Raw genomic sequence first — 24,660 nt, forward strand, 5'->3', positions numbered from 1 at the left:
TCCCTGGTAACCAGTAGCTATTTCAGTGCTGTTACACCTCAGCAACTTCTCCAGTAGGGTTTTTGGCCTACATCATCTGTCCACATCATCCGGGCAGGTCAGAAGTCCTGAAATTTTAACTTGTTCTCCTTTTTTTTTTTTCTTTAATAGAACTGGTAAATTGATTTCATCATAGAATCATAGAATGGTTTGGGTTGGAAAGGACCTTAAAGCCCATCCAGTTCCAACCCCCTTCCATGGGCAGGGACACCTCCCACCAGACCAGGCTGCCCAAGGACCCTTCCAACCTGGCCTTGGACACCTCCAGGGAAGGTAAGTAAGGAGTGGCAGGGAGGTTGGAATTAAATTATCTTTAAGATCCCTTCTGACCCAAACTATTCTATGATGATTCTATGACCCCTGTGCCTGCTCCACGGGCTCTCAGGGAAAGCTATGGAGGTATTTTGGCCAAGGTCTTTGCTTGCACCTCTTAATTTTGCAGGGTGATAAGAAACCACCCTTTGTAATCTGCAGGGTCAGAGCAGATGAGGCAGAAGATGAGGTTTTCTCTCTCACAAGAGATTTAGACCAGGCCTGTTTCTGGCAGGGTGGGTGCAGAGGCAGGAGGCAGCACAGCTGCCTGTCTGCTCCCCCGAGCCTGGGCTGTGCCCCAAAGCTCAGGGCTTGATGCTTCTTTTCACCCACTCCCAGCAACAAATAAGAGGTGCAAATGGGTTTGCGCGTTGCGTTTGTACCCTGAACGCTTTCTACAGGCAAATTCTGCTCTTCTTTGGCTAGTCCTGGGACATGTAGCCTTTCCATCCCCATTATGCTCCTGGATGAAAACTCCTGCACTGTGTGACTCTGAGATTGGGAACTGCTGGATCTGAAACTGCCTCCTTGGAGCAACCATCTGGGAGACAGCAGAGGTGGTTGAGTCACCTTCCCTGGAGGTGTTTAAGGGGTGGGTGGTCGAGGTGCTGAGGGGCATGGTTTAGTACTTGATATGAATGGTTGGACTCGATGATCTGATGGGTCTTTTCCAACCTGGTGATTCTATGATTCTCACACCTAAAGACAGCAGAAGACAGCTTGGCTGTGGCTGGTGTATTGCTCCCCTTCTGCTATGCCCTCTGGGCATCACAAACAGAAAGCTGTGCTTATACAGACCTCTGCGGACTCTGTTTCCACAGATGCATTTGGGTGATGGGATCTGCCTGCTCCGAAGCTGTCACCCCAGGAGGTGCCCTTCACCCACTGAATTCATGATGTGCATAGGAGAACAGATAACATCAAAGATACCTCTTGAATTTTCAATCCTGAGTGCAAAGGCCTTAGTTCAAAACACAGTGAAGATAAATCAGAAGGCTCTAGACTTTGGAACAGGCAATAAAATGCATAAAGTAATTAAGGATTTGTCTTAGGCCTTTCCCTCTTTCCGAATATCATAGAATGGTTTGGGTTGGAAAGGACCTCAAAGATCATCCAGTTCCAAGCCCCTGCCATAGGCAGGGACACCTCCCACCAGACCAGGCTGCCCAAGGACCCTTCCAACCTGGCCCTGAACACCCCCAGGGATGGGGCAGCCACAGCTTCCCTGGGCAACCTGTGCCAGTGCCTCACCGCCCTCAGCGTGATGAAATTCCTCCTTATATCTAGTCCAAATCTGCCCCTCTCAAGTTTATACCCATTGCCCCTAGTTCTATCACTACAAGGCTTTGTAAACTGTCCCTCTCCAGCTTTCCTGTAGCCCCTTCAGGCATTGGGAGGTCACTGTAAGGTCTCCTCGGAGCCTTTTCTTCTCCAGGCTGAATAAGCCCAACTCTCTCAGCCTGTCCTCATATGGGAGATGATCCAGCCCTCTGAGCATCCGTGTAGTGCTCCTCTGGACCCGTTTCAACAGCTCCATGTCTTTCTTATGTTGAGGATTCCAGAACTAGACACAATACTCCAGGTGAGGTCTCACAAGAGAGGAATAGGTGGGCAGAATTCCCTCCCTCAACCTGCTGGCCACACTTCTTTTGATGCAGCCCAGGATAGGGTTTGGCCTTCTGGGCTGCGAACACACACTTCTGGCTCATGTTGAGCTTCTCATCAACCAGCACCCCCAAGTTCTTCTCTGCAGGGCTGCTCTCAATCACATCATCCCCCAGCCTGTATTGAAACCATGGATTGCCCCAGCCCAGGTGCAGGGCCTTGCCCTTGGCCTTGTTGAATCTGAGGATTTTCTCACAGCCCCACTTCTCCAGCCTATCCAGGTCCCTCTGGATGACTTCCCATCCTTCTGGTGTGACAACTGCACCGCTCAGCTTGGTTTCATCTGCAAACTTGTTGAGGGTGCACTCGATCTTGCTGACTTTATCATTGATGAAGATAAACAGCACCGGTCCCAGTATGGACCTCTGAGGGACACCACTTGTCACAGATCTCCATCTGGACTTTGAAACATTGACCACTGCTCTCTGAATATGACCCTCCAACCAAGTAACACAGATCAGAAGGGAGCTGCAGAAAGGTGTTAATTCGTGTACATGGTGCCTGTATTCCATATATAGGAAGACTAAGTTTTCTCAGCTCCATATGCGGCATGGCTTTCAAAATTTCTTCGTTTTCATTTATTTAAGCAACCCAACAATTTAAAGCGTCATCATCACAAACACATTCCTCTTTCCCGGCTGGCTCAGCAAGAGCCTGCAGGTTGCTGGTGCTCAGCGACGCCGCACCCGAGCGGCAGGCACGTGGCCAAGCAGCTGTCCCCGCGGGACCCAGGAAACAGCAGCTTTAAGAAGCTTCTCTTTCTCTGCAGGTGAGGAGGTGTCACTTATGTCGAGGACCTTGGTGTTTTGCCATCGGCAGGGGGAGCAGGGGCAGCCCACCAGAGGCCCAGATGCCTCCCAAGTCATTTCTCTCCCACTCACCATCCACCGCTTGCCAGCCCTGTGTCTTTAAGCATCCATTCAGTCTTTCGACCAGCTTAAAAAATACAAAGAAAATGTGTTCCTTTTCAGTTTTCCTTGCAGCCACCACCTCCGGTCCTTCCTCCTGCCTGCGGAAAGATCACTGCTTATGGAAACTTCCATGGGTAAAAGAGTGCAGGTGTTTTTTCTCATGTGATTTTTCATAACACAAACCACAATTATAACACACAGCAGTAAAAAATATAAAAACGAACAAAGAAAAATAGGCTTGTTCTGTACAGTTGCTATGAGAATGTAGCAACTGCTATTGGCAAGAGTAACCTACAGATCATTTGGGAAGGAGTAGCAAAGGTAACCAATGAGCTAATCACTCCCTAGTAAGATCTTGCCTGCATTTTCATCATTTCTAATTTCTCTTTCACTCCATATGCTCCCGCTGTTATTAATCAAATTGTGAGGTTGACCAAGCCAATATTCCAAACCAAATCAGTTATTTGTGAATTTCTGATTCATAGAAAGAGTAAAATATACGTTCAGATTTCCAATGCACTTTCGGATTAGTGAAGCGTAGACTACCAGTCGGAGCATCACACAGAAATCAAACATAAACAACCCATTTCACTGTCACTGTAACACACACAGATCTTCTGCTTCCAATACACTGATAAAAACTCCAAAATGCTGACTTGTGTTCAAGCCATTGTTTACACTGACAGAAAACGTGCCGATAAAACCATGAAAAAGTTGCTAGCAAGAGCTTGACACTGCGTTATTCGTGAAAACAGCCAAATAATAAACTCTGTACCCTAACAGCAAGCACTCTGTGCTCTCGGAAATGATTAACAGAGGTTTTAGACCATCAAAACTGCGTGTTTGAGCATTTTCATTTTAAGTGCATTAATAATCATTTGGACAAACATACATTACAATGTTGCTGTTAAAGTTATTTATAGTTTCCCAAGAGAATCGCTGCGAGCTCATTGTCGGCTGCAGCCCGAACGGAGCGCTGAACAAAGGGCAGAATTCAGGCGCTGGTGAAGTGCTCGACAGAACAATCGTCGGTTTGTACCCAGGGAGTCCCGTTTTCTTCCGCAGTTAAGCCTGGCCTGCCAGCACGTGTGCCTTTCCCAGTGACAGTCTGCTCTCCAAAGCATGCCGGCTTTCCTGTTCTGTTCCTTCTCTCCTTGGCTTTCTCTATCAGTCACTATTTTTTCTTCCTTAGTTATCACTAATTCCTGCCCTTGTGGCTCCTCGGGTGCGTGGGAGCAAGACAGGAGCACTGAGACTGTTGGGTTTTGTTAGTGAGCAAAGCCAGGAGAGTCTTTTGGTTTTCACAGATCACCAGATGAAGCCATGTGGCTTTTAGTGGTCAGAGGATGATCCATCAGCCTGCTGCAGGGATGGAAAACTTTCTGTTTGGGTTCGTCTGTGGGGTGCCTTGCTACAACTACCTGAAAGGAGGTTGTGGAGAGGAGGGAGCTGGCCTCTTCTCCCAAGTGACAGGGGACAGGACGAGAGGGAATGGCCTCAAGCTCCACCAGGGGAGGTTCAGGCTGGACATTAGGAAAAAATATTTCACAGAAAGTGTCATTGGGCACTGGCAGAGGCTGCCCAGGGAGGTGGTTGATTCACCTTCCCTGGAGGTGTTTAAGGGATGGGTGGATGAGGTGCTGAGGGACATGGGTTAGTGATTGATGGGAATGGTTGGACTCAACGATGCAGTGGGTCCTTTCCAACCTGGTGATTCTGTGATTCTGTGTGCCAGCTGGGCTCAGGTCGCTTTTACTCTGGCAGGATCATGTCCCCCAAGGCTGTCCCTGCTGCTTGACTCACGTGTGCCTATGCTGTGCCCAACCTGCGGGTGTGTCTCCCCGCCTGCAAGACAAATGATTCTATGAAATGCCCAGCTGTGCAGCACTGAACACCTGTGCCTGGTGCCATGTAAAGTTAATAAACAGCTCTCGCAAGATTCAAAGCAAGTGATCTGAGGCTGAGCTCCCTGTCCTTTAAACCTGGGGAACACTGCAGTGTCGCTTCTGCCTGCAGCTTCTTTGCTAGTGCCGTGGATGGTGGCCTGCACCCCTCGCATTGGCAGGCTGAGCCCAGGCTGGCAAAACCAGCTGGGCTCAGTTCATAGAATCATAGAATCACCAGGCTGGAAAAGACCCACAGGATCATCGAGTCCAACCATTCTCATCAATCACTAAACCATGGCACTCAGCACCTCATCCACTCATCCCTTAAACACCTCCAGGGAAGGTGATTCAACCACCTCCCTGGGCAGCCTCTGCCAGTGCCCAATGACCCTTTCTGTGAAAAATTTTTTCCTAATGTCCAGCCTAAATCTCCCCTGGCGGAGCTTGAGGCCATTCCCTCTTGTCCTGTCCCCTGTCACTTGGGAGAAGAGGCCAGCACCCTCCTCTCTACAACGTCCTTTCAGGTAGTTGTAGAGAGCAATGAGGTCTCCCCTCAGCCTCCTCTTCTCCAGGCTAAACAACCCCAGCTCTCTCAGCCGTTCCTCATAAGGCCTGTTCTCCAGCCCCTTCACCAGCTTCGTTGCTCTTCTCTGGACTCGCTCCAGAGCCTCAACATCCTTCTTGTGGTGAGGGGCCCAGAACTGAACACAGGATTCGAGGAGCGGTCTCACCAGTGCCGAGTACAGAGTTCACCAAGGCTTTAACTTGTGTTTGATGTCCTGCCTTTAGTTCCCCTGGACTTCAGCCTTAGCTTAAGTCTTGTGGAGCAGATACCTGCTGTCCTCCACCTGTAAAGAACAGCACAGCAGGGACACAAACTACGTATGGCTCTGTTGTTCCTGTGGAATCCCCTCTGTCTGCAAGACCAAGCCTAAAGCAAGCACACAAAAGATGGCATTTGAGAGGCTTTCTGCAGCCCTCATCACTCAGTAGCAGGTCAGCTGTCACAAGCTTCTCTATACAACACAGCTAGGCAAGCGCAGTAGCATGAGAAGAGAAAAGGGATCCTGAACTGAGCGACAGCCCATGCTCATAAGGTTGGAAATGGCTGCACAACTTAAACGAGGCAGGAGATAAGAGCGCATGCCAAAATAACCACTACAGCAGCGCTCTGAGCCCCTGAGTAAGTGGACAAAGTAAATAATGTACTGCTTCACCAGAACAAGAGTATTTTTGCTGGTGAAGGGTCTGGAGAAGAAGTCTTACAAGAAGTGGCTGAGGGAACTGAGTTTGTTCAGTCTGGAGAAGAGGAGGCTGAGGGGAGACCTTATCGCTCTCTACAATTGCCTGAAAGGAGGTTGTAGAGGTGGATGTTGGTCTCTTCTCCCATGTAAGAAGTGATAGGACAAGAGGAAATGGCCTCAAGTTGCACCAGAAGAGGTTTAGATTGGATATTAGGGAAAATACTGAAAGAGTGGTGAAGCATTGGCACAGACTGCCCAGAGAATTGGTGGAGTCTCCTTCCCTGGAGGTGTTCAAAAAACACATAGAGATGGCACTTCAGCACATGGTTTAGTAGGCACAGCATGTTGGGCTGATGGTTGGGCTGGATGATCATAGAGTGTTTTTCCAACCTTAATGATTCTATGACTCTCCTCTTCCCGTTGGAGCAATCGCAGCACCAAGGTGGGAGGAAGGTGATGTGAACACAGAATCGCTTCTGCCTTTATTGAATCTAAGGAAATTGTAATAGCAAGTATGTTTTAGAAGTAATGCTGCTCTTTATCTCTTCTTTCAGAGATGTGCAGAACACACGCAGCTCTGAATGCTTTCCTGGGAAGCTGGTGTTCAGAAGCCATTAGAAACAGGCTAATGAGCTTGGACTGAAAAAAGAAAAAATTATCACTGAAACCTGAAATCTGATTTACCTACTAGGAGACAGCGTCACCAAAGTTATTTTGTCTGCTCCTGAGTGCCATAAGCACAGGAGAAAAATGCAATTTTCTTTTTAGCCAGATTAGCTTCCTTTTTTTTTTTTCCCCTTTTATTCATAAATAACCGAATTGAGGCCCTGACTGTGAAAAAACAGCATCCCCAGCTATCCTTCCAACACACAGAAATGGCAGCAAAATGCTGCCTGTGAAATACTCCCTCTGCCAGAAGAAAAAAGATCAGTGTTAGATGTTCTCTGGAACAAGAGCGAATCTTCAAATTAACGTTTTATGTTTCTTTAACCTCTACGCTGAAATCTCTGGCAGCCCGCCTCTTTGCTATGTAATCATTACACTATCAGTCCTCACTAATGTACTTTGCAACTAGATTTGTAGATGCTTTATCACCACCGGGTAAACAGCCCCATTAAACCCATTTTACAAGCGAGGGAGCTCAGCTAGCAGCCAGCTGAGTGCTTGCCTCTCACAGGGCAAATCAATGGAAGAAACTATACCAAGATGCTTTTGTCTCTTTGGCTTCCAAGCCTGGATTTAATCACCTCATTATTTTCAAAGGTGTACCACTGATCTCACGCTTCAGGAAAGCCAGTACCTCTGTCCAACATTCCCCTGGATTCTCCCATTACAGCAAAGAAAAAAAACCCCATGGTATCAGCACTAAACCAAAAATGAAAAGAAATGCGATATATTCACAGCTCTCCAGAAGCTTCAAGAACAAGAAACCAAAACCAGCAGCTGAGACAAATCAACAGCCTGTGGCACTGGGGGCATAAGCCATGTTTTTCTGACAGTTTTGCAGGAGAGTGTAAGTCAAGGGAACCACTGCCAGTCATTTTCCGAATGAGCAGGCATCTTCCCAGAGCCCAGCCACATCACAGAGGTTCAACAGTATCTTTAGGAGGCATTTTAGACCAGCACTGGTACCACAGCCTATGCAAAGCCACGCTTTAATTCATTATGTCTCCATCTTGGGGTTAGAAATGGTTCGTGCTGAGCTCCACTTGGCTAACTCAGGTTAGAGAAACAGGAGGAAAGTCTTAGCATGAGGAATTAAAGCCTGTAGGAGAACCTAAACTTGAGTTCAACAATTAGCCTAGTTAAAACCCAGACAGCTTGTTTTGTTTCCTGCTTTAGCCCCAGTTATAACGTGAAGAGGATACCAGGGTTAGGGTGCACAAAACCCTTCCTGAGCACTTATGGGTGCATGCGAGATCATTCCAATATTCTCTCAAGCTATGTCAAGTATCAAGTCGAGATAGAGCCATTCTGCTCTTATTTCAGTTTTCCTTTAGTATCTGAAGCTTGTCTGGGGTAGCTTATTTCAGAAAACCAACTACTTCTCATTCATGCGGATGCCAACTACACGCTGCCAGGCTGTTTGCAGCAATTACTAGAGCTTGACTCCTCAACGTCTTATGGTACCAGCGTAAAATTGTCTCTCTGGGGTGAAAAATGAGGCCTGAAACCCATCTCATATTCAGTGCTGAGTTCAGAGACACGGCCCCCCTTAAGAGCAAGGGAAAGGGATGGGGATGGGGTGGGTGAAAAAAGCAAAGTCCCACCAGGACTTGTTTTAGGGATAGATGAGCTGCTGTGATTGACATAGGAAAAAAAGTAGGAAGCCACAGGAAATTTAAAGAAGAAAAGCCTGAAGAACAGATTTCTTTGCAATGTGGGAAGGCTGGCAGTAAGTCATAGTAACAGTAACTATGAAAGACTTGGCTATTTCAGTTCTGCTGACTGCTTTATTATGAACAAGCTGTTAGCACAGTCCATCTTAAGGCTGTGGAAGTACTTCCAATGTATAAAAACCCATCTGAAGGCCAAAAAAGTCACAATGAACTGGCTGAGACTAAAATTTCCCGAGCTGGGGTTGTGCCTCAGGCTAAATTTGTTTGGGAACATTCAGCCAAAAAAAATTTTAATCCCTTCCTAATGTCTGACATCGTTCTTAGAAATCCATTGTTTGTCTGACCTCCTCCTAACCCCTTAGAAAAATTTCTGGTGATATTTTCCTTTCTCAGTTTAACGCATTTGAAGCATTACACGCGGAATTTGGCAGGAGGCAACTTTCTGTTAGGAAGACACATTGCACCAGCTCTCTCAAACTGTGCTCAAACTTGGCTGCGTTACAAGCACTCGAAAACCCGGTTTGCGAGTGCGCTTGATGGAGTTCTCAGTTTTTCAGCTAAAATTCCCTAGAGACGCCTAAACAGAGCAGGTGGTAGTTGTTGCTGGCTGCCGGAGGCTGGCAAGGGTGAATGACAAGCGTGAAGCTGGTCTCCTCCCCTCTCCCCTTGCTCCCTTCCAGCACAGAAACAATCAGGAGAGGTCACCCGAGTGAAGACAAAACAGGCAAATGATGGTGGGCAGAAAAAAAGGAGGTGGAAGAAGAGCCAAAAACATGTGTGACTGGGTAGGAGAACATGTTTTCTGGGCTCAGAAGAGGAAAGGTTTGTGAGGTCTCCACCAGCCCCAGCTCCACTCTAGCCTGGGAGATAGACAGCCAGGGAAAGAGAGCTGCAGGCTTCACACTGATCACTTGTGCTGTTGCAAGAGGCTTTGCTCCTCCAGAACAAAACATTGCTGAGGTTTGGATCCATCTAATAGTGTTAGGGGGGAAGCAGACAGTCTGCTGGGAACTGGATGAAAAATTTCTGAAAGCTCAAGGAAATATTCCTGTAACGCGATTGGTGCTTTCTGGCCGGCTCCAGTATTGAGGCAAAGAGAGGAATCAGAGAATGGTTTGGGTTGGAAGGAACCTCTACATGTCATCTTGACCAAGCCCCTGCATTGAGCAGAGACATCTTCAACTGGATCAGGTTGCTCAGAGCCCCGTCTAACCTGACCTTGAATGTTTCCAGGGATGGGGCATCTACGGTTTCTCTAGTCATTGGAAGGTTTTCACTGCACCTTTGTGAAAGAATGAGTTTGTGATAGTGGGTAATCATGGAAACAACAGTTTTCATAAACAGGCACTAACCTCTGACCATCAGGTCTGGGGTGCCAAATGCGATCCTGCAGAAGCCACTTGCCACTCCAGCCGGGCATGGGGCCTGGGCAGCTGTGTGTGGTTGCTGCAGGCAATCTTACCCCTGAACATCACGTCCTGGACCAATTCATCCTTTTCGGTTAACAACAAACACAGCAGAGCATCTCCCCTCATTGCTTCATTGATTGCCTGTAATAATAAATTGTCTTCAGCACGCTCCAGAAACCACCTGGGTTATGCCTGACCACATAGCCATTCCAGTTAAAGTACAGCCGTGAGTCAGTCCTAAGGCGGGTGACCGTGTGAGGTGGTTTTATTGACTTTCTGTCCTTGATCTGTAGGGAGTGCCTACAAAAACATCACTTGTATTGCTTTGCCCTCTTCTCTTTGCCCACAAGCACCCAACTGGCTCATCACCTGCCCCATGGCAAAGCTCTGGTCATTCCTCTGCATAAAGCACCATCACTCCTTGCCCTTTGCAAGTCCTAAAGAGACTATGTTCATTGGCTGCTGCTCGTCAGACATGTGAACCTTCCCACCATGTCTCTGTGATCCAAAAGAAATCATAATTCCGCAGTTGAGCTGGAATTAACTGTCATATGGGTGAGCTTTATCGATCTCCAAGTGCAGTGAGGCCAGGAGCATGTAGCTGTGCTGGTTTAGGAAATATTGTGTCTCCATAACCACCTTCGCATTTCTGCTGCCCCGAAGGCTGGAAACTCAAGGCTCCTTGCAATGCATGTGCTTTCTCCCTTGTAGATCAGCTGTATTCTACCAAAATCACGGTGTCATCAGGCTAACTGATATCTGGAGTTGGATAAAAGACTTTTATTCCCAGAACCATAAATGACTTTTAGAGTCTCAGGTCACCATTTTAGGCTAATTTCTGTAACAAGTGCTTTTTTTAAAGGAAAGCTTGACCTGACTATCTGTGATCTATCTATGATGTGTCTGTGATCTATCTGACTTCTATTGATCTGTGTTCTATCTGGAATTCTGTAAAGCCTTTGACACAGTCTCCCACAACATCCTTCTCTCTGAATTGGAGAGATATGGATTTAATGGGTGGACGGTTTGGTGGATAAGAAATTGGTTGGACGGTTGTATTCAGAGACTTGTGGTCAGCAGCTTGATGTCCTGATGGAGATCCGTGACAAGTGGTGTCCCTCAGGGGTGTCCCATACTGGGATCAGTGCTGTTTAATATTTTCATCAATGACAGCAAGATCAAGTGCACAGTCAGCAAGTTTGCAGATGACACCAAGCTGAGTGGTGCAGTTGTCACACCAGAAGGATGAGATGTCATCCAGAGGGACCTGGACAGGCTGGAGAAATGGGGCTGTGAGAAACTCCTCAGATTCAACAAGGCCAAGGGCAAGGCCCTGCACCTGGGCCAGGGCAATCCATGGTTTCAAAACAGGCTGGGGGATGATGTGATTGAGAGCAGCCCTGCAGAGAACGACTTGGGGTGTTGGTTGATGAGAAGCTAAACATGAGCCAGCAATGTGTGTTCACAGCCCAGAAAGCCAACCGTATCCTGGGCTGCATCAAAAGAAGTGTGGCCAGCAGGGAGAGGGAGGGGATTCTGCCCACCTATTCCTCTCTTGTGAGACCTCATCTGGAGTATTGTGTCCAGTTCTGGAATCCTCAACATAAGAAGGACATGGAGCTGTTAGAATGGGTCCAGAGGAGCGCTACACGGATGCTCAGAGGGCTGGAGCATCTCCCATATGAGGACAGGCTGAGATAGTTGGGCTTGTTCAGCCCGGAGAAGAGAAGGCTCCAAGGAGACCTTATAGCGAACTTCCAGTACCAGAAAGGGGCTACAAGAAAGCTGGAAAGGGACTTTTTACAAAGGCTTGTAGTGATAGAACTAGGGGCAATGGGTATAAACTGGAGAGGGGCAGGTTTAGGCTAGACATAAGGAGGAATTTCTTCACTATGAGGGTGGTGAGGCACTGGCACAGGTTGCCCAGGGAAGCTGTGGCTGCCCCATCCCTGGGGGTGTTCAGGGCCAGGTTGGATGGGGCCTGGGGCAGCCTGGTCTGGTGGGAGATGTCCCTGCCCAGGGCAGGGGGTGGAACTGTATGGTCTTAAAGGTCCCTTCCAATTCAAATTATTCTATGATTCTATGACTTGCACTTTCTCAAGCTCCGATGGAACAAATACTGAGTCCTACAAACAGAAACCCTGACATTCTTGTTTCGGAGCTGCTCCTCCTTTGACTTGTCTGTGCAAACAAGAAGGCGATACAGATACAAACAAACTCAAAATTGCCCCACGGCAACTCAGCAAGACTGGATTGCTTGTTGTGAGCTGTGATCCCACCTCGGCTGTGGGAGAGGGCACCCAAACATCTGGACCTCACAGAGGGCATCACCCCAGAAGCTGCCACCAGGGATAATGCAGCCTCTGAGCTTTGGCTTTGGAGGAGGAGAAAGAGCAGGCATGACTCTCATCACCACTCCCCCAAGGCTGGGCTGAGCAGAGGAGGAGCTTCGAGTTTGAGCCAAATCACACATTCCCAGGCCAGTTCTTTCCGGGAGAGAGGACTAGGGAGACAGAAGAGAGTGTGGGAAAGAGGAGAAAGCAAGGAAAAGAGGGGGCAGCTGCCTGGAGAAAAGAGTGAAAGAGCAAAGGGAAAGGAGAGGGAGAGGAGAAGGCGAAAGGAAGCAGAAACAGTGTTGGATCAACAAAGGAAGACCAAGGAGTAGAAATGTCATTGCTTCTGTGGCTGGGGTCCCAGCTGTCACCCAGCTGGAGCAACATCTCTGTCCTGGGAGTTTTCCTTACGGTCTTTACTTTACTTCTTGACGCCATGAAGCGCAGGAGGCAGTGGAGCCGTTACCCCCCCGGCCCAGTGTCGCTGCCGTTCGTTGGGACCATGCTGTACGTTGACTTCCAAAACCCCCTCCTCTCCTTTAACCAGGTGAGTGCCGACCCCCGCGATGAAGAGCCCTGCAAGTGACCCTGAGCCCAGGAGGGGTGGGGATGCCCTGGCACAACCTGCCCTTGCACAAAGCTCAAGGGTGATGCCCTCTCCAAAGTCCAGGACGAAAGAGGTCACTTGCCATTTTCAAACCACATCACCTCCCGGTCACATTATCCACAATTTTGACCAGTAATAGCTTTTACTGATGTCTTTCTGGTGTCAGTCAAGTGCTAATTCCCTTTCCAACCCCACAGCAAATACAGCCTTAAGTACTTCAATTCCTTGCATCGCTACAGCGCAGAAATGAAGACACTTAGCTTTTTAACAAACAAAAATCAGAAGACAGAAAGCAAGGAAGCAGCACAGTCTGTGGGGCGGTGCTGCTACAGCACTGTCTTCCAACAACATGCTCCTGAGCACTTTGTTCAGTGGTGCTGACTAGCAGGGGAGTCTTGTCAGAATGAGACACAAAAATGCAAGCGGATCACAAAGCTAAAAAAAAATGCGACAGAAAATTCTGTCATCTACATTGAAAGTTTTAGACAAAATACAGTAAAATTACAGCAGAATTTCAAAATTAGGCCTTTATAAAAGCCAAAGTATAAGAATAGATCTTGTGGGATTAAAAGTCTTATTTATTTTTCTCTCCAATTCTAACAATATCATCTCATTTAGCACAAAAAGAAGAAAACTTAGAAGTTAAAGACTTAAGGTAAATGATCAAAATCTAGTGTGAGTGTTATTCTGGCTTTTTCATAAGTCCAAAGTAGGCACGATTTGTCATTTAAGCATGTTTATGTAAAAATCGATTGGTCCCCTGATAAAGGATAGCAATTTTAAAAGTTATTTTTCCGCCACTTAATGATTTATAGTTACTGGTGGGAAGAAAAGAACCACCAGAAGTTCAAAATTAAATATAATTAATAAACCTGCCTTCCTAGGAGTCTGTGTCCAGTTAAAGGGTTTATCTCCCCGGAGCAGACCTAGCTCCATAGCAAACTCTCATGGTGAATGTGTGGCTGACAGGCTTTACCTGTGCTGCCATCCTGCTGTCAGCATTGTATTTCTTACAGATCACAACAGATTGAGACCGTGTGCCAGTTACCAGTCCTCCAAAATGTGTACACTCCTTTCAGGGAGAAAGTTGACCTGAAACTCCAATGTGGAATTGCCTCTTCCTACTGTGTTTCTTTGAACCAGGCTCCGGGTGGATCTTTGGGAATAAATACATATTAGAAAAAAGATGATATATCACTTTATCATCGATATTTCTTTCTAGCAGAGGCAGACTCAAAACTCAAAACTCGCCTAATCTTTCAGATTAAAAAAAAATAAATACAAGTGTTGGGAAATAATTTCTGGTCAAGCATGCAGCATTTGAAAAACCTCCAAAAAGGTCCTTGACCTTATGTTCTCAGACAAAATCCAAACGACTTACACAATGGTCATAGCAACGGTTTGGCCAGGGTAGGCGCATTCTAAGTCTTTCCACTCTCAGAGAATGGATCCCTGCTTCAGCTGCTGTTTGGCACCACTCCGAGCACACAGCAAAGACAAATGTGAAGGTCTCCTGATAAAAGCACCTCAAAAATCACTGAATAGTAAAGGCCCTAAGGAAGGCTACGGTGATATTTTTGTCCTTACATTCAGCTCATTTCCAGGGATGTACTTTTTTATCTTGACAGCTTCGTGAGAAGTTTGGAAATGTCTTCAGCCTCCAGAACTGCTGGAGCAACCTGGTAGTGCTGAATGGCTATAAAACAGTGAAGGAAGCCCTGGTCCACAAATCAGAGGACTTTGCTGACCGGCCGTACTTTCCAATGTACGAATATTTGGGCTACGGAGCCAAGTCTGAAGGCAAGTCCCTTGGAAACAGATAATCCCCACTGGCACTAGCAACCTGGAGGACTGGGTAGATGGAAGATTTTCTCAGTATGGAGCCACCTTCTTGAGAATGTCTTGTCAATCTGCTCACATGTCTGTCACCCTTTGGTGGTGACCGAATCAGATTTGATGAAAAGGGGGCTCCCCTTAGTGGTTGTAGTAGAGCTCCAGGTGCTAGCACATACCTTTTCAGCAGTGTTGGGACACTACCAGTGGTATAATTTTCCTGCCAGTGTTGGAGCTGGAAGCTCCCAACACCCAGTGATTAGTGCTTTTGCTCATACACTATGTGGCTGTCATTGTCATCCCAAAAAAAGCCCAAAAATGGTAACTTTCTTCCAGGACAGAATATTATCCTGCATCGAGTCCAAATCTCTCAGCCTCAGCTCCTGTGTGGTGGCATAAGCTGCCACCCAGTTTACACAAACTAAGGGAGCAATGCTAAGTAGTTTGGGAGAGTGATTCCTTTATCCTTAACAGGTTGCTCTCACTGAATCCCCCATCCACTTCTTCTAGACAAGCACGTGCCTTAGAAGGAGCAGTAGTCCGGTTTTAGAACTGCTGTATGAACAAGATGTACAAGATGAGACTCTTTCATCTGGTCATGTAGACCTGCACCTCCAAGCTCACATTTGCTTTTCTCTAGCAGTCTTTGCTTGATGCATGGGTCAGTGCTCCTGTCATTTCTTGCTTATCCATAATTCCAGGGATTGTCTTTGCAAGATACGGGCGCGCCTGGAAGGAGCTAAGGAAATTCACGTTGTCTACCTTGAGGAGCTTTGGGATGGGAAAGAAATCCTTGGAGGAGCGAGTGGTGGAGGAAGCGGGATTTCTGTGCTCTGCAGTGAATGCTGAAGAAGGTTTGTCACATCTAGAAAGATGGGGTAATCATAGAAAAAGACAATACAGTGATGCAGAAAGAGAAGTAATGCTACAGCCACTCTCAGCTGCTTGCAGTGCTCTCTTCCTCAGTAAATGCAGTGTTGCTAGTCTATATGTGATAGTGACCCTGCTCTACCTTGAAGCCCCTTCTACTTTGCCTGGTGGTCCTACTGTAACACCAATCCATTTGAAGCAGGAGACAAATAGGAAATAAAGAGACTTGAAGAGGTGGAATACAATTATTCCCAGAGCTGAGTAACTATTAGCTTTATGAATTTTAGTGCAATGTACTGATCACATCCAGTAAAAGAGCAGCTCGGAGTTTGCACAGCAGATCATGTGTCATCCCAGACACAAAGCAAAGTGGTATCTGTCCATCCAGTCACAGAACAACTCTGCAACTCAGCTTTGCTTCAGAGTTTTCTCCTTTAAACAAATACCAACCAAACAGTAGTAGGAGATGAGATCTTCAGGTCCTAGTGTAATGCATTTGTACATTGAGTGGTTTGGGGGCTTTTTCTCTGGAAGGCTTCAAGGATGCCGTTGTGTATTCTTGTTGCTGACAGCTGAGGTTCAATACCTTGGTGTTGCTCAGCTTCTTTGGTCCCCACTTCCATTTTTAGGTCGCCCTTTTGATATACATTGTGCTGTAAATAATGCAGTCTGCAACGTGATCTGCACCACCGTCTATGGAGAGCGTTTTAGCTATGGGGATGAGACATTCAAGAAGCTGTTAAAACTGTTTCAAGACTCCATGAAAGAAGAATCTGGATTCCTGCCTCAGGTAAATCAAGAGCGTAATTTGTTCTGTAAGAAGCTGCCTTCTGTTGCTTGAGAGCATTGTGTTTTCATTATTTTTCTTTTTGCATCATGTAATATCTTCTCTCTCTCTCTCTGGTTCTGACATCCCAGCTCCTTAATGTGGTGCCCATTCTGTCACGCATCCCAGGACTGCCACAGAAAGTCTTTCAAGGGCAAAAGGGGTTAATGGACTTCATAGATGTGCTCATAAAAAAGCACATGGAGACCTGGGACCCTGCTCACATCCGTGATTTCACTGATGCGTTTTTAAAGGAAATGGAGAAGGTAGGGTGACGCCAGCAGAACATCAGTGTTCAGGGGCTATTTCTCTGCCTGTTTAAGCTTTTTCACAGAAACTGACCTTCATCATAAAGCTGTATAAAACCTCTTACTAATTTCCTACTTTTTCATTCCACATTGTATCTTGAGATGCTAAACTGCAGCAACATTCTGCCTTTTTGGTATCATTGCAAAGTCCGTAGCCTGCCTTTAAACCAAGTTCTGACTTGGAAAGACGGCATCTGCTCTGGGATGTGTGTCCTTGAGTTGCTGTCTAAGAACTAGTTCCGGACAGATCAGTTGAAGGCCCAAATCTGAACTTCACTGAAATTAAAAGGAGTCTTTTCTTTGACTCAGTCAGACATGAAGTCAGCATAAAAATCAAAGGTACCATGTCAGCCTCATAGCTCCCATGCCAGAGATCTTTTATTGGAATAACAGTTGAGTCTTAAATGCCTTATTAATTGCTATCCTTATTACAACAGCATCAAAATATACAGAATAACTTAACCGAAGCTAGTCCCAGGAAAGGGAAGTATAAAGAGGATTAGAACAGACAAGCAGATGAGCTCATGCAGAGAGCTTGTCATATCTCATGTGCTAACAAATTTGAGCTCAATTAGCATTTGGATAAGAGACCAGTTTTGCTGAAATTGGTGTTGCAGACCTAATAGGCAGCAATGATACCCTGATTTTTTTTTGTTTGCTTGTTTTTTTGTAAGAAAACAGCAGGGCGGGAGCAGTGAAAATCTGTAGCGCACAGCTATAGATAACCCCCTCAAAATACGGTTAATTCTGCATTTGCCACATCAATGCAGTCTCCTCTCTACTGCATGGAGCTTATGATCCCATCAAACCTGAGTAACTGTGGTCCTTCTCCTCTAGGGGAGGATGTTTTGGCAAGTGGAAGGGGCCTGCTGTCTGATTGAGTTGAGAGCACAAGGTATTCGCTTCTGTCCTGAAGGCAGGTGTAGTGTTCATCTTGCAGGTCATGAGAGGTGGCTGATGACCTTCAAATATGGGAGGTAACAGGGTTACCAAAGTACGTCAGCCATGAACAGACCATTGCCTGTGTTGTCCTCTGCTCTCCAGTGAACTTGGTCAGCAAAAACATACCTAGTGCTTCTCAGTACTTCTCTGCAACAACAGTCTTCTTGCTTAGCAAGTACCCCAGCTAAATCACCCCCTTGTTTTCTCTCCTCAGGGTAAGGAGGCTGAAGAGAATGGTTTCAACTACAACAACCTTCGTCTGGTGACTGCAGACTTGTTTATAGCTGGTTCTGAGACCACCTCCACCACTCTCCGATGGGCACTTCTGTACATGCTTCTCCACCCAGAAATACAGAGTAAGTGAGAGGACAGGCAGAGGTGTGTTGTGTTCCCTTCAACCCTCATTTTCTTCAAGGAGAATCTTCTCTCCTTGGTTTGGGGATTCTGCAAAGAGGAACAGCTTTGATGATTGTTGGTCTAGCAGAACTCCCAGATGTAGCTGTTGTGACAGGGCTCGGTGTCAGGAGGGAAGCCCTGAGGAAATGAGTGGAGTGGGAAGGGCAAGTTTGCTCTCTCCTTCATTTTGAAGGCTGCTTGGAGAATTCCAGTGGCCAGAGTACCCACCTTCCTATATTTGGAGTAAATCCTAATCTGGTTTAATTCTCTAATGCTACATGCCCAGGTACCCTTTCCAGCTGCTTAGAGGAGGGGTAAGGTAGCATGTGAATTGACAAGACTTTTCTTAAAGACACTGGGCACAAAGAATAGTTAAACAGATGGCTGTGAGCAACTGAAAACAAATGCATCCCCTTCTAGTTTCTGTTCCTTTCTCTGCTTGTCCTGCTCTCACCCAGTGTCTACCATGCACCAGCTTTTGTACGGCTTGTAGCAACTCCTGCTTACCTAGGTGTGCACTAATTCCTTAGTTGTGCTGCTTCCAGGTAAGGTCCATGCAGAGATTGACAAGGTGATTGGCAGAGAGAGATCACCCACCATGGAGGACCAAGTGAGCATGCCCTACACGAATGCTGTGATCCACGAGGTGCAACGCTGCGGGGATGTCGTTCCTATTGGACTACCTCACATGACATACCGGGACACTGAGGTGCAAGGCTTCTTCATTCCAAAGGTGACAATGGCCAGATGGGCAATGCAGCATCCTCTCCCTGAGCAGACACCAGGCCTGGGGTGTGAGTGACCCCACACAACTCTGCAGCTGGAGCCCCAGACCACAGTCACTGGCGAGCATTTCAGTAGAATATTTTAAAATGCTAAGACCAGGCGAATGATTACGTTTGTGCTCCAGGTTTGTGCTGGTTATACAGGAACCCAACTGCAGCTGCAGCTCAGTGCAAATGTTTGCTTTCCTCTCAATGAGCTATGTCATCCACTGCCCTACCTGTGCCGAAAGGAGAAAGAAACGGAGCCTAACGGGCTCCCTGGAGGCACAGGAGAGCACACAACACCAGCTGACTGACTCTCCTAGGTAGAGCTCTAATCTCTGAAGCTATTCAAATGCCCCTGGCATTCAATCCAAGGCTACTGTGACAGGCTGCTCCCATGGCAGCACTGGTAGCAATGCAAATGCAAGCAATGCATGCAAAGCAATGCAAGGGGTTTTTTTTTTAGCCTTGTGATAGCTCTTTCAGTTTAGAACATTGACATGTGAAACAGAAAACCTTTGCAGTTCCCCATGGCCTCTGCAAAAGTTGGGCTTTGAAGTCTGTCAGTCAGCTTTTTCTCTCCAGCTATAAAACAAGTAGAGGAGGATCTGAGAAGCAGAGACTGTTTCCACTGTGTAACCATGAAATGGCATTTGGATGCAATGGCCTTTGTAAGGATACAAACTGCAGAAGTTCAGATGCTTCAGAACATGGGGCAGGCCCCACATGTCATTGGAAAAGAGCCCTGCTTTTCCTCTGTTTTAAATAATATACAGAAGAGGAAATTGATGCCTTATTCTGAAGCACGAAACAATGCTTGCTATGAGACAGGAGATATGGACGGAAGAGGGACAAGCACTGATCCGTTGTGCCAAGACAATGCTGCTGTTCTCACATAACTTGTTTCTTCTTGTTGAGGAGTGCAGGGGACAGGAGTCATCACAAACTTGTCTTCTGTGCTGAAGGATGAGGCATTCTGGGAGAAGCCAAATGAGTTTTACCCTGAGCACTTCCTGGATGCGAACGGGCAGTTTGTGAAACCAGAGGCCTTCCTGCCTTTCTCAGCAGGTAAATCTGAGCAGAGGATCCAACTGCAAGCCAGAGGCACAGCAGGAGGGGTGATCCGCTCCTCCCGCAGCGATTCCAACTTGCTTTAGTGTCCTTTTTTCACAGGCACATTCTTCTCATCTCTTGCAGGTCGCCGTGTCTGCCTGGGAGAACAGCTGGCCAGGATGGAGCTCTTCATTTTCTTTACCACTCTCATGCAGAAATTCACCTTTTTGCTCCCTGAGGACCAGCCCCGGCCACGGAAGGATAGTTGCTTTTCCTTCTTAAACTCCCCATACCCATACCAGCTGCGAGCTGTCCCGAGATAAGCGCACACCACTCTCCTTTCTCCCAGAGGCCACCGCCAACGCAAACTCTGTCAGGCATGTTGCAGGTCTAGACAGGATCCTGCCAGGTTCAACTCAAGACCTCTCAAGTCGGTGCAGGTGTCTCCAGTAAGGATTTGGCCCAACAGACAGTTTAGCTTAATTCCAGTCCTAGACCTTGAATCAGACAGACCTAGCAGGTTACAAATGATGCTCAAGTTTGCAAGACCTAATTAGGCAGCTCTGCTGTACTTTGGGCTCTCATCGGTCGCAGAGCAGTCCACTGAGCACACGGCTACTGAATGAATTATGAGCCATGAATTAGTTTACAGAAATACAAAACTGTCCTGGATGAAAGACAGCCCTGGAGTCCTGTCTAGTCTAGGAGCAAAAAAAAAAAACTTGGAAAAACCTGTAAGTACTCCTGGCCCGCTCCCTTCCCTGTTAGCCCTTCTGCATGCCCAGTCACTCTGCCTCCGCTGCAGCGCCGTCCCACAGCAGCGTGTGCCTCTGCCTGGTGCTCGGGGCAGTCCAGCTCTGGCTTGGTTCCTGCAAAAACAATCCATGGCACATCAGCTGACTTGGCTTGAGCTCTTGGTGGGCAGGGAGAGAGCTGCAGCTCCAACAACAGGGGAACATTTCAGGGCAGCGCTCCTGAAAAATTAAACACACATCCCCTTCTTCCCTTCCTATTTATTGCATACTCCTATTGCACACACATTGCATTACTTTAAATTATAGCCACAAAGAACGTAAATTTTAATCCAGAGAAATGCCTGACAACCCTTATGTTACTCTGTGCCTCAAGCAGGAGTAAATATCAAGGAGTACACCAAGAATCTGTACGTTGTTTCAGTCACAGAAGCAGGTCATTTGTGAAATCCAGAAGTTATGGTGAATATTTTTAACAGGGATCCAAAAACATTTTTTTTCAGCTTTACATCAAGTCAACTCTTGGGCAGGTTTGGAACTCACAAAGGGATGGCATTCGCTGTTTGGAGCTGCACAAATGCTGGTTTCACTGCCAACGTTCTCTTTCTGCCTGCAATCTTCCTGACATTTGCAACTTATTAAGATATGCTGATGTATAGATTAGTAGTAACTAGCTTTTAGCCACATAGCATAAAGACCATAGCATTAACAAGCTTCTACATATCATCACTACTAAAACTAACATCTCTGAAACTGAGCGTGGGTGCACACATTCACATCTGGTTTTCTAATAGTGATTTTTGAAGCTATGAAAGCTATGCAAGTGAATTATGCAAATACTTATTAATCCCTTGTTATGATTTTTACTTCAGCAGCAATTGCACATTTATGCTTTTCAACTGCAAAAAAATCTGAAAGATTAAAAGTGATATGGAGAATCTTCTTTCTCTCCCCGTCTCTTTGTGTTTGTGTCACAGACCTGCCGCAGACACTCACTTGACAAATTTCCCCTTGCAGCCAGCATCTCATCTTAAAACATCTTGCAAGTTCTCTTCAGTCTTACTTTACTGGTTGGTTTGATGACGCTGGATGGGACATGCTTGGGTTTATCGTTACCAGCATACATGTTCTTAAAAAGAAGCTGCCCATGAACTAAACTTTAAACAGGAATAACTCCTGCTATCGGTTATTTGGATACAAAATGTGGGTTCACCTGCACCAGGTACAGCCTTTCTAACATGCAAGAACACACCGAAAGGAATTCAGTCTGTGTGCAAGCATCAGCTGGTGTAATGCCTTGGAGGCAAAAGGGAACAAACAGAGCATTGCAAAATACAGATGTGACACGCATAATTGGGAAGGGAAAAGCATCTCCAAGGTAAAATTGGTTGTAAAAGCTAACGGGCTGGTGTTGGGAGCCAGGAGCAGGCGTTGTCACAGCGCGGGTAGAAGGAGGAGGCTACTGTGAGTGCGAGTCCGCTGTTGAGTGCCCTGCTGCCTCCTGTCTCCCACCATCCCCCCGCTATGGATATGGAGACTGAGTGGAGACCTCATTGCTCTCTATAACTACCTGAAAGGAGGTTGTGGAGAGGAGGGAGCTGGCCTCTTCTCCCAAGTGACAGGGGACAGGACAAGAGGGAATGGCCTCAAGCTCCACCACGGGAGGTTCAGGCTGGACATCAGGAAAAAAACTTTTACAGAAAGGGTCATTGGGCACTGGCAGAGGCTGCCCAAGGAGATGATTGAGTCACCTTCCCTGGAGGTGTTTAAGGGATGGGTGGACAAGGTGCTAAGGGCCATGGTTTAGTGACTGATAGGAATGGTTGGACTCGATGATCTGGTGGGTTTCTTCCAACCTGGCGATTCTGTGATTCTGTGATTCTGTGATTCTGTGATCTCCGTGCCAGCAGCTGGAGGTGACCCTGCAGCAGGAGGGCCTGGGGGGACGAGGTGGCAGGTGTCACCATAGAATGTCCTGAGTTGTAAAGGACCCACAAGGATCATTGAGTCCAACTCCTATCCCTGCACAGGACAAGACCAATATTCACACCCTGTGTCTGAGGGTGTCGTCCAAATGCCTTTTGAATATTATCCGGCTTGGTGCTACAATTGCTTCCCTGGGGAGGTGTTCCAGTGCTTCGCCATCCTCAGGGGGAAGAGCCTTTTCCCAATATCCAGCCTAAACTTCCCCTGGTGCATCTTCCTGCCATTCCCTCGGGTCCCGTCAGAGAGAAGTGCTCAGCACCTGCTCCTCCTCCTCCTCCCCTTGTGAGGAAGCTGTAGGCCACAGCAAGATCTCCCCTCAATCTCCTCCAGGCCGAACAGACCAAGTGCCTTTAACCACTTCCCATATGGCTTCCACTCTGGAGCCTCCACCAGCTTTGTGTCCCTCCTCTTGATGCTCCCCAGGAGCTCCACATCCTTTTTTATCCACAAAGGCCAGGCCATCTGCTCCTCCTCCCTGCAGTGACCCCGCATTGCGGCTGCCCCGACCAATCATCTGCATCAGCGCTTGTCACCGACCAATCCTGCACTTGGGGCACAACAACCCTGTGCAGCTACAGACTAGGGGAAGGGTGGCTGGAAAGCTGCCTGGAGGAGAAGGACCTGGGGGTGTTGGTTGACAGCAACTGAACACGTAGGGAGGCTCTGTGAGTGGTTCTAATGCCTAGCAGAGGATAATGTCCAACCATCACCTCCTTAATTGAATCAGGAATTACTACCTCCCTTCTGAGAAGGGCAAGGAGAATTTGTTCTTTCGCCAGTCAGAACAGGTTCCAGCAGGTAACTGGGCGCTGGAGCTGCCCCATGTGCCCCATGGAATCTTTGCAGTATGCCCAAACTTCTTTTTACCCTTGCCTAGATACTGGGGCTTCCTTCTCCATGTGCGGAGTGTAAAAATTCCTTGGGGATGTGTACAGATGCTTACTTTAGGGGCCTTTGGGTGAGGTGTTTTTAAAGACAGGACCGATACAGTCAGAAAGGGCCAGGGGAGATGGTGGGATAAAGCAGTGATAAGGAATTTGGCAGTAGAGAAAACAGGAACAGTGGTATCTGGCTCCCGAGAGCAGATGAACTGGAGCAACCACCTCTCAAATGGCTTTGAGGAAGGAGGGGAAAACTTGGATACTGATTGACTCAAGATTGATTGATTGACTTTTCCCTCTGTACTCGGCACTGGTGAGACCGCTCCTCGAGTCCTGTGTTCAGTTCTGGGCCCCTCACCACAAGAAGGATGTTGAGGCTCTGGAGCGAGTCCAGAGAAGAGCAACAAAGCTGGTGAAGGGGCTGGAGAACAGGCCTTATGAGGAGCGGCTGAGAGAGCTGGGGTTGTTTAATCTGGAGAAGAGGAGGCTGAGGGGAGACCTCATTGCTCTCTACAACTACCAGAAAGGAGGTTGTAGAGAGGAGGGATCTGGCCTCTTCTCCCAAGTGACAGGGGACAGGACAAGAGGGAATGGCCTCGAGCTCTGCCAGGGGAGGTTTAGGCTGGACATTAGGAAAAAAATCTTCACAGAAAGTGTCATTGGGCACTGGCAGAGGCTGCCCATGGAGGTGGTTGATTCACCTTCCCTGGAGGTGTTTAAGGCACGGGTGGACAAGGTGCTAAGGGGCATGGTTTAGTGTTTGGTAGGAATGGTTGGACTCGATGATCCGGTGGGTCTCTTCCTACCTGGTTATTCTATGATTCTATGATTCTAAGAACCTGTCGTCTCCTTTCAGCTACAGCTGCTGGGGTGGCTCAGATTGCAGGTTCCCTTTCCTCTGGGAAGCTACGGTGGAGAGTCACAGAGTGAACATCAAAAGCGGCGCCCAATAATAAGGTAGCAAATGTGGCCATTTGAACTATGCGCCCTGCTAATGTGTGCAACGTTAAAAGAAACTTTTAACAGCTACATGAATACTGAAGGGAGAAGGAAAGTGGACAGTGAGGTAAGAAGCCAGAGTCCAGAAACAGTGAAAAAGACACTGGGCAATGCTGGCTTAAAAAAAATTAAAAAATCATTTGACTTTAACCTTTCAAGTTATTTGAGAAAACTGCTGGTCTGACGTGAATGAAGTATGCCTGCCCTAGCAGCAGAGACCTGTTAAATCCATCATTCAAGGATTTAATTGCAATAGCAAACACTTCTATGAAAAGTTGAAATTTATACACAGTTAGGAAAAT

The 24,660-nt window shown here is 47.2% G+C and overlaps 1 protein-coding gene across 1 annotated transcript; it reads left to right on the top strand.

The window, feature by feature from the left end:
* The first annotated feature begins 12,289 nt into the window (after positions 1-12,289).
* LOC138719257 (cytochrome P450 2D17-like) lies at positions 12,290-21,432 on the top strand. The gene is made up of 9 exons (XM_069854353.1): positions 12,290-12,685; positions 14,374-14,545; positions 15,280-15,432; positions 16,078-16,238; positions 16,367-16,540; positions 17,739-17,880; positions 18,466-18,653; positions 19,614-19,755; positions 19,885-21,432. Exons 1-9 carry the CDS (start codon positions 12,473-12,475, stop codon positions 20,061-20,063), a joined length of 1,524 nt encoding a protein of 507 aa, XP_069710454.1. The 5' UTR covers positions 12,290-12,472; the 3' UTR covers positions 20,064-21,432.
* Positions 21,433-24,660: the final 3,228 nt, after the last annotated feature.

Source organism: Phaenicophaeus curvirostris, chromosome 1 (assembly GCF_032191515.1).
Source record: "Phaenicophaeus curvirostris isolate KB17595 chromosome 1, BPBGC_Pcur_1.0, whole genome shotgun sequence".
NCBI classification, from domain to species: Eukaryota; Metazoa; Chordata; class Aves; order Cuculiformes; family Cuculidae; genus Phaenicophaeus; species Phaenicophaeus curvirostris.

Bases quoted from the DNA above. Each gene is read 5' to 3' on its own strand.
- LOC138719257 (XM_069854353.1), top strand. From the start codon at position 12,473: ATGTCATTGCTTCTGTGGCTGGGGTCCCAGCTGTCACCCAGCTGGAGC. The intron at 12,686-14,373 runs GTGAGTGCCGAC...TTATCTTGACAG, and splicing joins CCCTCCTCTCCTTTAACCAG to CTTCGTGAGAAGTTTGGAAA. The intron at 16,239-16,366 runs GTAAATCAAGAG...CTGACATCCCAG, and splicing joins AATCTGGATTCCTGCCTCAG to CTCCTTAATGTGGTGCCCAT.